This window comes from Halyomorpha halys, unplaced genomic scaffold, assembly GCF_000696795.3.
Source record: "Halyomorpha halys isolate HHAL.00 unplaced genomic scaffold, Hhal_1.1 Scaffold218.1, whole genome shotgun sequence".
Taxonomy (NCBI): Eukaryota; Metazoa; Arthropoda; class Insecta; order Hemiptera; family Pentatomidae; genus Halyomorpha; species Halyomorpha halys.
This window is the reverse complement of record NW_027109445.1, coordinates 899,818-912,990: the sequence shown is the minus strand read 5'-3', so window position 1 is coordinate 912,990 and position 13,173 is coordinate 899,818. Positions and strand designations below refer to the sequence as shown.

General features: G+C 31.3%; 2 protein-coding genes across 4 annotated transcripts in view; one reads left to right on the top strand and one right to left on the bottom strand.

Annotated features, from left to right (window-relative positions):
• Positions 1-8,932, top strand: part of LOC106679764 (high affinity cationic amino acid transporter 1) — a 19,856-nt gene extending 10,924 nt beyond the window's left edge. For 2 of the 3 annotated variants that reach the window (XM_067047620.1, XM_014419096.2), the window contains exons 9-13: positions 156-258; positions 2,746-2,885; positions 2,962-3,125; positions 6,991-7,099; positions 8,822-8,929. In XM_067047620.1, coding sequence (XP_066903721.1) covers positions 156-258; positions 2,746-2,885; positions 2,962-3,125; positions 6,991-7,099; positions 8,822-8,901 — 596 coding nt within the window. In that variant the 3' untranslated portion in view covers positions 8,902-8,929. Of the gene's footprint in view, positions 1-155; positions 259-2,745; positions 2,886-2,961; positions 3,126-6,990; positions 7,100-8,821 lie in introns of all 3 variants that reach the window. The other variant, XM_067047619.1, reaches the window with a different exon arrangement.
• Positions 8,933-11,001: 2,069 nt separating this feature from the next.
• The window catches only part of LOC106679777 (luc7-like protein 3), a 23,104-nt gene continuing 20,932 nt past the window's right edge, over positions 11,002-13,173 (bottom strand). The window contains exons 8-9 of the mRNA XM_014419114.3: positions 12,738-12,906; positions 11,002-11,281 (exon numbers count right to left, since the gene is read on the bottom strand). Coding sequence (XP_014274600.1) covers positions 11,262-11,281; positions 12,738-12,906 — 189 coding nt within the window. The 3' untranslated portion in view covers positions 11,002-11,261. The remainder of the gene's footprint in view (positions 11,282-12,737; positions 12,907-13,173) is intronic.

Sequence of the window (13,173 nt, the reverse complement as noted above, 5' to 3'; positions counted from 1 at the left end):
AATAAATAATATTTTTTCTCATTATTTTTAAAGGTAAAAAAATTTTTATAAACAAAAAAAAATAGGAGCACACAAATATATATATAAATTATTTTCCACTTTAGATTTGGAGTAAAACCTGTTAGACAATTTAACTTTTTTTGTGTGTGTTTCAGCGTTATGTGTCTTGTTTTATTCCACAGCAATCCTGTCGGAACTGTCATGCCTAGGAGCGCTCTCAGCATACAACGTGATTACTTACAGTCTCATACACCTGAGGTAAAAGATGCATAAAAATTGAAAACTATTAAATGGAAGAAATGCTAATCCAAATACCGAATTAGTATTATTAGAATTATCTAACACGCACTAAACAAAGTAACACACCAAAACTGTGAAGGTCGTATTTATAGAGATTTATAAGAAAAAATGTGAACTACAGATCTCTTTTATACGCACATTTTTAGCCTCCCATGACAAAATTTTCGTTCTACAAACTGGAAATGGAATTTCTAAGCAATTCATAGGAAAGGAAAACGTAAAGGAACTTTTTTAAACGAGAATTTTGTCGAAGGTATGAATTTAAATACTTTTAGAAAGGTGCTCCTTTGAAACGTTTATATAACATAAAGCTTCAAGTCTCTAATGAGTATGGATCCGGATTACTATTTGAGATGTTTCGATATGTTACTGTGATCACCGTTGTTTCTTAAAACCCATATTTTCCTACAAATCTATTTTACTCTTCATCATTATTGTATTGTATTTGTTAACGAGAATACGGCCATGAATTTACTGCTCCCGTCTTGATAACACAAAACCCATTGATTACAAAATTGTAAGATACAGTTTGGAATTGCAGATCCGATGGCTAGCCGCGATTTCGCCTTCATTTAGCACAACTTTTAAACTTTCCTAATGTATTTTTTATCAGGGGGTTGACATAGTCTACTCTCCTTGGAAAAGTAGAGCTAAATACGAGGAATAGACCACGCCCCCTAGGTGCCCAGATTTACATTGCGGTAAATTGGAATTTCTCCAATTTATGTAATTATCATAAAAACCGTCCACTTAATCGCAAATATGAACTCAATTCATTATGCAATAATTGGTATTTTCGGTAATTTGGTGATCAATAAAAATAATCTATTTTACCGTTCACGAGAATTCCGTGTGAATCTCAACGAATATTATGTAAACAGAGGTAGCAGGAGGGCAGTCATTGGCCCCTATTCCTTAACAAACACACCCGCGGTGTCTATAGGATCCACATGTTGGCCGCTCGCCACGAATCGGAGCCTTTAACAAATGCTCGGTAAACAAAGAGCTGACCATCCACATGTCAGTGTTATTCATAGAGGCAAGCATGGTAGACGTACAAGTGGTTTCAGCCATTGCACTGGGATTATATTATTTTTATTACAAAAAAAAAATAAAATGAAAGGAAATTAAATATAAATAAATAAGATTAAATATAAAACTTATTGTAAAAAGCTACCAACAAACACCTATAACCTCCTAACAGCTCTCAGTTGCAAGTAGACAAAGAACAATGGTGGAGATGCTACACAAGCGCTCTCACGAACCCCTTTGATCTGTATCCAAAAAACCGACTCTGGACGGATCGGCAACGAGCTTAGGCCAACTCGTACAAGCCCCCCATCCACATGCTCGTGCATGTCTGAGTTCGCCATGGCTAGGCCAACATGTAGAGACCCCTTTAGGGTTCTCTCCTCCCAAGCCCGCCAGACAGTCCAGTCTAATCCGCTTAACTAATTGTATTTTAATAGAAGTCCAGCCGGCTGTGGACAGTTACTGGTCTCATGTGAACACCACTGGCGCCTAGTGATAGTACAGACCAGTGGAAAAAGCTAGTCCAATCCACTGACTTGAAGAGTAGGTTTCAGGACAGTCCAGTGGAAAAAGCTAGTCCAATCCACTGACTTGAGGAGTAGGTTTCAGGTCAGTCCAGTGGAAAAAGCTAGTCCAATCCACTGACTTGAGGAGTGGAAAAAGCTAGTCCAATCCACTGACTTGAGGAGTAGGTATCAGGTCAGTCCAGTGGAAAAAGCTAGTCCAATCCACTGACTTGAGGAGTAGGTTTCAGGACAGTCCAGTGGAAAAAGCTAGTCCAATATGAAGAGGACATCTAAAATAAACTGGCATGAAAATAATAAAACCTGTGTCGCACCGGTGAAACCTTCCGTGATTAAATTAAGCCGATTTTACAACAAAGGCATCAAAGGCTTTGAACGCAATTTTCACGGGGAAGGACCTGGTTCTGGACCTTACCGCTTGGCAGTATGATGCAGTGCATCGAGAACATGCGGGAAATAGAAAAAGAGGCCTTTAAGATATAAATTTATAAACTTTCTGTTCATTTATTATTTGAAAAAAGTTACCTGAATTATGTTAAATGAAAAAAGTTAAGTTACCAGAATAATTTAAAGTAAAATTACCTGAACAAACTCTTGAAGACAGTTGTACATGGCTTCACAAGTGTCTAGCACAAAATTGAAATTCGAAACATGCCCTATATTAATCAAGGGTGCCACTGAATGTATGAGTTCATCAAAAGTGTCAGGAAGCATTTTCAGCAGAGCTCTATATCCAATGTGATCTTCTAATCTCTATTCCTATACTGTTCATGACTATGGCACGCGGCTTAGGGAAAAACAGCCAATTCCAAGCCAAATCCTGTTGTTGTTTTTTTATTTAACCAAATAAGTTATAATTTATGCAATAAACTCACAAATTCATTTTTAGTTATACAGAAAAAGTAATGGAATATGGTGATACGGATAGGCCAATTCTTGATATAATTTTCAACAAGGGAGAAGACCAAGAAAGGCACAACCCCACTGTTATAACATCGTCAGTTGTTCGGATATGTTGCTGGGTAATATGTAAGAACCAACACATTGTATTTTGTTTTACAACTCGAGTTAGCCAAGCGTTTTTGACGATCTTTTTATGTTTCAGTCACCACTGCCTTTCCTTATTTTCTAATTTTAAAATTGGGCTACCCGGACGCTATGGAAGGAGACCTGTTAGCCATAAGCATCTACATTGGTTTCTTTATACTGTACGGTACAATAACCTACATCATAGCGTGCCAGCCAATGTCGACAAATGCGCCGTCTTCGGTACCAGAAAAATTTAACTTTATTACTAATGTAGAGTCTTAAAATTTATCATTGAATATCGATATATCCTCCCAATAATGTTTTGAAAAAACTTACATTTTGAAATGAATTTTCTCCTAGGGACTCTCGAGTCCCCAGTAAAGTAGTTTGAAAAAATTTCCTTAATTTTCCCTCACCATAATTAGAAAAAATTAACCGAAGTTAAAAACATAATTACCAGATTAGGCTTACTTGTACAATAATTAATAATGATTATACTTTATCCACCACTATTAAATACGATTATAAAATGTTGATACCGGTAGACTTTATAAAATTCTTTATTTAAGACATATTTACTAAACAAAACAACTCCAAATTATAACACAATACTATATCATTAGCTCTCTATAATGACTTACAATGATTGACATTCATGTACATAACAAGTTAAAATTTTGTCATTTTTGATCATATAAGATGGCTTATATTGGGTTGTAAAATAAGTTCTTAGCGTTTTTCAATATTTCAATTTAATTCTCTCATTGTTTATAAAATCATGTTGACTTGGTCAATAATGTTTACATATGCTAAAAAAGGATTAGTTAAGGTGCTTTTATGCATCAATGTTGCATTTATGTTTCAACCGAGATTCCTTATCTTTAACAAGTATATTGCTTGTTCAAAATGGAAGAGAAAAAAAATCATTTTCGTCAGTTAATGATTTATTACTTCCGAAAAGGAAAATCCGTTGCACAGACGGTTGACAAAATTTGCAGTGTGCATGGTGATGATGCCTTAGGAGAAAGCACCGTCCCTAACCGATCTGCTCGGTTCAGAACCAGAAATTTTGACCCGTGAGACGCAAAGCGCTCGGGTCGTCCATGTTGATGGTGACCAAATTCAAGCATTGGTCACAGACGACCCTCACTCTACGGCACGGGATATCGCAGAAACGCTTAACATATCTCGTGCAAGTTTCTCAAATCATTGGGGCTGCAAGAAATGTTTCTGGGAGTGGTAATGGTTTCCTTACAATTTGACGGAAAATAATTTATTGGACCGCATATCCATTAGCGATTTTATTTTTAGAAATTATTGAGGTTTGGCCCTCCCCCCACCCTATTTATCAGACCTTGCCCCAACAGATTTTTACTTACTTCGGGCCCTGCAAAACTCTTTAACTAGAAACACGGTCAAAGAAAAATCTCAATTTTCAATCACATATTTGAGATCCAGGAATATTTCATGATAATAAAACTGCAGAACAACTCTTGGTGAATTTTTTTATATACAATTTTATTTCATCTCGAGTACATTTATTTATTTTTTCACCATGTTGCTACATTCCGATTATTTCTAAAAAATGAACAATTTGTTGGTAGCATTTTTCTCCTATTTATCGGGTTGAGAAATCTATTCAGGATTTATTTTATAAAAATGAATTTTTTTTTCGCAATCAGTGCGCTAAACGACTGCTGATTACTTTCACGAACGTATTTTCCTTGACGCGCCTGTTAACCATCTGCTCATCCATTTGGGCCCTAAGTTGAAAATTATTGAAAAAATGATTATGGTGTCAATATTATCAAATTTCATCCACTACTTTCGTTTATCAATGCGCAAAAGTATTAATCTGGACACAAATATATTTCAAATTCTGAATGTCCCTTAGATTTTGTTCTAAGACGACGACAGATGTTTATCCTGAAACATCAATGTTATTGGGTTACATATTCAATAGAAATGGCAAGGGAGTTATCCCATCATATCTACTTGGTAGACTTTTGTTTTTCAGACTTGTTAAAAAAACTTCTCTAAATGTTTTATTGTTTGTTATTAATTTATGAATAACTAATAACAAAAATTAAAACAAAGCTACATCAAGTTACAGGCAGCCTGGGATCACAGCTATCAATTCAGCGAACACTGCCAACCCCAATAATTCCTTAGTTTTATATAAAATTTGATTAAATCTTTTAATATATATTTCTAAGGTATTATTTATAACGTGTTTTCGATAGGACAAGATCAATCAATGCCTGTAATTAAAACCTTAAAATAGTATACAATGTATGTACTCCATTGTAAAGGAATAATAGCTGCGTAATTGAATTTTAACAGTGAATTCTACCACAGATGCAGTTATGTTTTTTTTCACGAATTCTCGACTTACATCCAGAATTCGTTACTTCTTCACGAAATTTCCTTTCTTTTGACACTTCGTTCGTCAAATCCATCACTCCCAGGAACCGGTTCTCCACTACTGAATTATATATATAAATGGATAGACGATTGTCATAAACCAATAAAATAATTTGGTTTTTACAAAATTCATTCGGTGTAAAACATTTTCAATTCTCTCTTCATGATAGTTGGCGTCTAAGAAAACCAAAAATACCAGAAAGTATTTTATATCGCTTCAGTAATAAAAACGAATCGTAAAATAGATTATTAATGATAATCAAGAACAATTGAAAAAGAATAAAATAAAAATATTAAAAACTAAAAAATTGCTGTATTTAGAAAGCAATGGATCAACCAAGACTAAAGGTCAAGATTACAATCACAGTTAATTATTTCTTTATATACATTTATTTTTTAAATTTTGACTTTGCATTAAATTATAAAGATCTTAGCACAAATCTAACTTTTCTTTATTGCAGTATTCATAAATATTTTTAAAAAATCATTAATTATTACCTTATTCGATGTTGACAAGACGCCCCTAAAAACAGTCCAACTGCACTTTAGATTTCTCTAAGTAGATAACTAGGAAAATATCGATATTCGATGGCACAAAAAGTTTCACTAAATAAGGTAAGACGTTTTCTTCTTTCACTTCATTTATGAAGAAATAATAATATAGATAAGTTAAAATAACGATTATAGATTAATCAAAGTAATTTAATAAAAATTATAGTCAGATTAAGGCATCACTGCTTGTTACATTGCTGCATATTGGACAAAGCCCCATTATATTAGATATGGAAAACCTGTTCATTTTTTTGTGTTCATTTCTTTCCTTAGAGAAATGATAAAATATGTAGAAATGGTGAAATTAATAACAGTTACAGCTCTCATTGGTGCAAACTGGCATCTCCCAGAGAAAACTAAACCTCCAAAGCTTATAAAATTCTGTACACACTAATCAGTGAATAATTATATCCACAAGATCTTTATAAAGAAAAAAAAAATCTCGACTATTTTCTTCCACTTCCCCATTTCCTCACACCCCACTAGATTGAATTAGAGGGTTCAAAATTGTTATGTAGATCCAGTTGGAATTATATCAAAGTTATTATAAAATCTGAAGAGGATGAGGGCTGTGGGGAAGAATTCAAGCAATTAATAGTTCAACTCCTCCCTTTACATCTGTTTTAATAAAGATTATTTGTATTTTCTAACTTTAACCTTGATGAAGAACTACATTCTGGTTCAACAGGCAGTAATCAGTAAATATTTTGGTTCATCTTGACCATCCCCTTCAAATTCACATAATAATCTATATATAATATTGTTTAAATTAATTAATTACATTTGATTGTTATTTTTAAATTTTCCATAGTCCCACAGTTAAAATTAATGTGATGAGGTCTTCTATATGTAAATAATTGGGACTCGATAATGATTTGTCAAAAAAATTGCAATGAGTCCAAATTATATTACATAGTATATTAATGATGATGTAATAAGACCTTTTTCCTATTTTCTATGGTTTAGGATGTTATGTTGGGTTTATCAATACTTTATCTCATTATTTACCTATAGATAAATCATCATTAAACAGTTATAAATAAAAAATTACATTTAATATGAAAATTTGGGTATTGTATCTAAATAAAATTTGGGCATTGTATATTTGATTAATATATTAAAATTTCAGAAAACCACAATGCCCTCACTTCCTGTATTTGTTATTCTTGTCAACACTTACCTCTGCTTGGAGTATGACATTTATACCTGGATTCTTGGTAGCGGTTGGCTAGTAGTTGGTAAGAAATTACAAAATATTGATGCCTATTTATATTGTTAAATTTAAAAATTATTCATTCAAATGAACCATTTAATTTTGTATAGATTTAAGTTGTAATAATCCAAGATAAGATTTATAAATGGAAAAAAATATATGACAAGGTGTCAAGATACTCAATGAAATAGCCCGTGTAAAATTATAATGAAAATGTCCTATAAATACAACTAAACAAAATTATCAATCCTATAAATCAGTTGGTTAGGACCAGATAAATATTAACCTTCTATTACATAGTTTAATTAAGTTTGAAAATACCAATTAACTTAAGTGAGGGAAACAGATTATTTGTAAGTGCTAAAACCTCCCGTATCCTGATTGTGTAATCGTGTTAATTTCTTTTCTTCAGGCTTATTTTCTAATTAAAACATGATTCCTTTTTTCTCCCTAGACATTTACTTCAAGATAAAAATATTCTTCTTAGTTAAAAAAAAACAAACTATATTATCAAAATAAATAAATTTATGTTCAAATGAACAAAACAAAAATAAATTTTGCCTGAAAGCACAACTTTGCAATTAAAACAACTTAAAAAATACTGGCAAACTTGATGCAATTCTTAATAATAATACTTTCGCTGATAACAGTAAATGAATATCAATCAAAATCTTTACATGCTATTGCAAATGTTCAATAACTTAATAAAAAAAATATAAGTTATAGTATAAACAAACTAATAATTTATATGAGGTCCATATGATGTTTCATCTGCATAATTCATCAGATTGCATTTTTTGAAAAATATATAACAAATAATCATCCATAAATAATTTAGATAGCATAAGTCATCACGGTTTTGGGACTACTGTCTTTAGTATATTTAATAGCTTATTAAATTTGGCTTTAACTTTTGAAGTTTAAACTATCGAGCACAGCTCTAAGCTACTGCTATCTTTCAACACTCGAATATACTAAGTGCCAAAGAACTCCCTTACTTCTCCTCCTTCCTTAAACAGTACAGCTGATTTTCCTCTAAGAAATCAATTACAATCTTGGCCAACAAATTTTATTAGGAAGCTGATTTACTTTAAGTTTGTTTTTTTTGATAGATGAAGAATATTCTTGCTACTGTTTATCTAACAGTAGATTTGTTTCCCCATTCAATTAAATTTCATTTGTACTAATTCTTTTTTTATTAATTACCCCATTAGGTAAAAAATCTGTTTAAATAAAATCACTTTGGAGCAACAAATTGTACTTTTTTACAAAAAAAGTTTATTACCTTTACTTAACAACAGTTATTAACAAATTGTTTTGTAACTTAGATAGTTGATAAAAATAATCCCAGGTTATCACTATCTCTTTGCTACACTTAGTTACTGAAATGAAAAATAAATAGTATGTTAGATAGTTAAAGTCAGTTTTTTTTTTAAGCGATTGGTTCTTTTCTTTTCCATATATATGCTGGATGTTAATGAAACACACTTTGTCATATTCTTAATCACAAGGATATATAATCCACACATAGCATGAGGGCAGAGCACAGCATTTGAATATTTGCTATATACCAAGTATAAAACAGTATATTTTTCAACTTATCTGTAGTAATAGATTAAGAAATTACTTATACTTTGCAATTAATACGTTGAATAGCTCTAAAAATTACATATATTTTGCAATTTATCAGTTGAATAGGTCCAAAAATTACAAAATTTTAATAAGTAACTAATTTTCTTTCTTTCAGCGGCCATTATATACATGACGTATGGTGTTTGGAATAGCAAAGCAAAAAAAGAAACAATTGATTTCAATTTAAAACTGTAATTCCTGAATTACAGATCAATTAAAAAAAATAATAGTAATTATTGTTATATGTGATAGGTAATGTAAATAGTAGAGACACACATAAATCCAACAATGAGTTCATTCAATACTTATAAGAAGAATTAGATTTTTAAATATATGCTAGATTATACACCAGAATAGTTTTAAAGTAAGTAAATTCAAAAATTGTTTTGATAAGAGTGTTTGCTCTGTAAATCCTTGTACTAGACCTTAAACTTCAAGTTAAAAAAGAACTCTATCAAGTAATATTCAGTAACAATTTTGTGACCATGGCCTTAAATTAAAAATAAATTACCTAAGAAGAAGCAATACTTGATTTACCCTCTACAGGCGCAAGTCAAGCTATAGGGAAGAAGTGCCAATATCACAAACCCATAACCCTGATAATTGACACTAGCCAATTATAACCAAATAATGAACTCTCAGCTAACTTAAAATATTTAAAAATAATTACTTGAAAATATTTTATAAAAAGTCTTGCAATCAATTTTGATGAAAAATAGAAGCGGTGTAGGGAATTAAAGAAACAGTAATTTAGAATATCTTCCAATAGATTGTCCTATCAAATGTTGTTGCCAGAAAAAGCACTTTAAAAACAAAAACATAATCCATAAAGATGAATATTTAGCACTGGGAAATATGTTCAATTGCAACAGTTCTGAAAAATAATATTTTCCTTTAAAATTTCAGGAATAAGTAAAATAAAGTAGTATAAAAACAACAGTATGCCAATTATATACAACAATACCAGCTGATTTTATTTAAATGGTATAAAACAAAGTCTCTTCTTCTCCTAGCAGTGCAGTAAACTGAAAATAAAAAAAAGTATGAGCAAAGGCCATATTAGCCCCTTATTTTTGTTTGGGAATTATATGAAAAGTAATTTATGTAGTTGTTTAATTGAAGATTGAAACATTAACAGAGAAAGGGTAGGAAGAAAAAGTTAAAATGCACATGGGTAACCACTTCTCAAACACCAACTCAGATCACAAATAAATTTTCAGCATTGTAACTTGATTTGCAGATGCATTAGATGTGGAGTTGTGGACAAGAGTGCTAAGGTGACGCCTTACCAACTTCGAGTAAGAAGTTGCACTGGCTCAATCCACAGAATGAACCTCTACCTTCTCGCTATAGCTAGAGTAGGTTGTAATCTGTATAATAACCATTCAGGATACAAGAGAAATTGCCAGAGAGTGAACATAAAAAAAAGAAAAGCATTACAGACACACAAAATAACAGAAACTTAAAAACTGAAAAAGCAGTGGTAGTGATGGGAGAAAATCCCCCCACAATGCAGTTCTTTAACACCAACTCAATTCACATTTCCATTTCCAACCCTCTAACTCCATTTGAAGGGGCTGAAGATGTGTTTAAGACCTTAAAACCACAAAAAGAATAGTGTGGCAGGAAATAAAAGTCGAGACCCCAAAAGACAATTTTCTAACACCAAAAAAAAAAAATTGAACAGAATGAAATTTTGACTGAAATTCACTCATATTATGATATTGCTGTCTCTAAAAAATAAGCATGCATACCAAATTACAGCTCATTTGATACATGGGGGAGGGGAGAAAAAGAGGCCGCTAGACTCACCTAAATGTAGCAGAGAAAGGAAAAACATAAATTATAACTTTATAAACCCAAAACTCCCTAATATATGGTTATAATATGGACCCCCACCTCTCTCCAATACAAAGTAAAAGTTTTTAATTTTAGGTGATAACAAGACATAAAGTAAATCTAGCACGAAGAAATATAGAAAAAATAAAATAAAAACTAATATATCAAGAATAGCAAATTCATCCCTCATATACATTCCATGCCAACAAACATAACCTAAAATTGACTTATATTACAGATGTTTTTTCTTCAGCATGTAGCTAAGACCTTTTAGATTTTATAGCAATGTTCATAGACTTTTTAACAATTTATATGAATATATATCATGACCAAAATTTTAAAAGGGATGGTAAAATTAATAAAAGAAAAAAGAATTGTGTAGAAAAGGAATGATTAAAAAAATCGTACGTATTGAAAATATAATTAATCAACTATATTTCTTTAGCAATGAAGATAAGTCTACATCAATTAAACTGACAGAAATTACTTACAACTTAATATAATATTGATCTAATACTAACTAGAAAATGAAATTTACTTATACAACTTTTACAAAATTTACAATATAAACCATATAAAATTATTATAAATAAGGTTTATGTATATATTGAAACATCAGTTCACAAAAAAAAAAATAAAAAAATTCACATCCATTTTTAAAATAAAACTGTAATAGAATCTTCAGTTTTGAAAATAGGAAGAATCCTTCAAATGTATCAATAAGGTGGAAAGAACCCTGTAAAAATAAAATAAAGAAATAAAAATTATACATAGAAACTAAAAAGATAAATAGTTATAATGATTACAATTAACAATCAAATACATAAAACTACAGAGGAAAACTTTAAATAATCCCTTTATGTGAAAAAAAATACAACACAATAATGTAGTCATCTTATTGTCAAAAACTAAACCTAAGTTCCTCTTTTGGAATAGTAGATAGTCAATAATTAACCTCAGTAACTTAATAAGTTTAAAAAAAGTAAGGGAATATATTGGAATAGATATAATAAGACAAATGTCTATAAAATATAATTAGAAAATTTAACAGGTTAATTACTATAATAAAAGTTATATTGAAAATAAAATCAGAATTATAATAAACATAAGGATCATTAATTGAAAAACTTGTATGATCACTAATCAACGTGGGAGATGTGTGTGTAAGAGCAATGCCTGGACCCACATGCTATGAAAGGAAACACCTTAGAACCAGTAGAATCATTCATCTACCTGGGAATGGTCACTAAAGATGTTAGGAGCTAGATGAAAAAAAAAAGGTAATAGGGTGTTTGTTCAGCTGTATGGATGAGCAAGAAATGCTCTAAAAAGAGAAAAGTAATGCTGTTCACACCAATGTAATGTCAGTCTTGCTCTACAGCAGTGAAACCTAGAAGAAGATTGAAACCATCACATGACCTGTCCAAACATTCTCCGAACACACTGCTTGAGAAACATCTTGAGGTTCTAGTGACCTGATATCTCTAACAAAGGCCTCTGGAGAACAACAGAGTAGATTCCAATCAATCCCGAAATAAGGAAGCAGAAATAGAAGTGGATAGGACACACTTTGAAAAAAACCTGATAGTGCCATTCAGAAATAAGCGCTATAGTAGAACCCCTTGAGACAAAATAGAAGAGGAACATCAAAAGATGAGAAGCAGAAAAGGAACTAGGCTATAGATAAAACTTGGCAGATGGCAGCTAGAGTAACAGGTTAAAATTTCCTAGTAGAACCACAATGAGGCAACAGAGTTAGTAGTACCAAGTTCTGAACCTTGAGGTTAAGAACAAATGTATTGGTCAGAATGACTGATATCATTAACCAACTTAATCTGAGAGATTTTTTACAAGACCCTTACATAAAAAACCTGATTCATTTCTAAAAATTCCTCAACTGACATCATCTCTGAGATGCCGTAATCTTTTTCAAAACATGAAACAGGAAAAGATGATGACCTAGACCTCAACAGAAACACACACATGAAGTTTTTTTTCTTAGTTTTTGAGATACATAATCTTCGTTTCAAAAAATGAATACTTTTAATGCTATCACTACTTTTCATTTATTTATTTATTTTAAGTCCAGTGTAGTGATCTGATTCCTTAAGTTACTTATAGATTGTCATAAACAAATTTCAATTAAAAAAAAATTTAATTTCATTAAGAATTACGTTATGAATGATACTTACTTTGAGGAGGGTATGGTGGTGGATAAGGCCTAAAAGGTGGTGGCCTAAACATAGGATGAACAGGTGGATACATAGGATATGGCATCATAGGAGGCGGCCGGAATATTGGCTGCCTATTTCTTGGTTGCCTTACCCTAGGGGTAGACGTCACCATACTCCTATCAGTACCCTGCAAATAAATATTAGTATTATATTATAAATATTTATTGGAAATCAAACTTAAACAAATAGAAATGCAAATAATTTTTTTACACTAAACAACTAACAGAACTAAAATAGATTTATTTTTTATTATTATAGTTGTTTGAGAGTGGTTTAGTTTCTTTTTAAACAATTTTGATCTCTTTTCTCTCAACTTTATTCTTTTTAACATCCGACGTTTCGACCTCTCAGGTCATTCTCAAGGATTCCTTATTCTGTCTGTATTCCTTTTTTT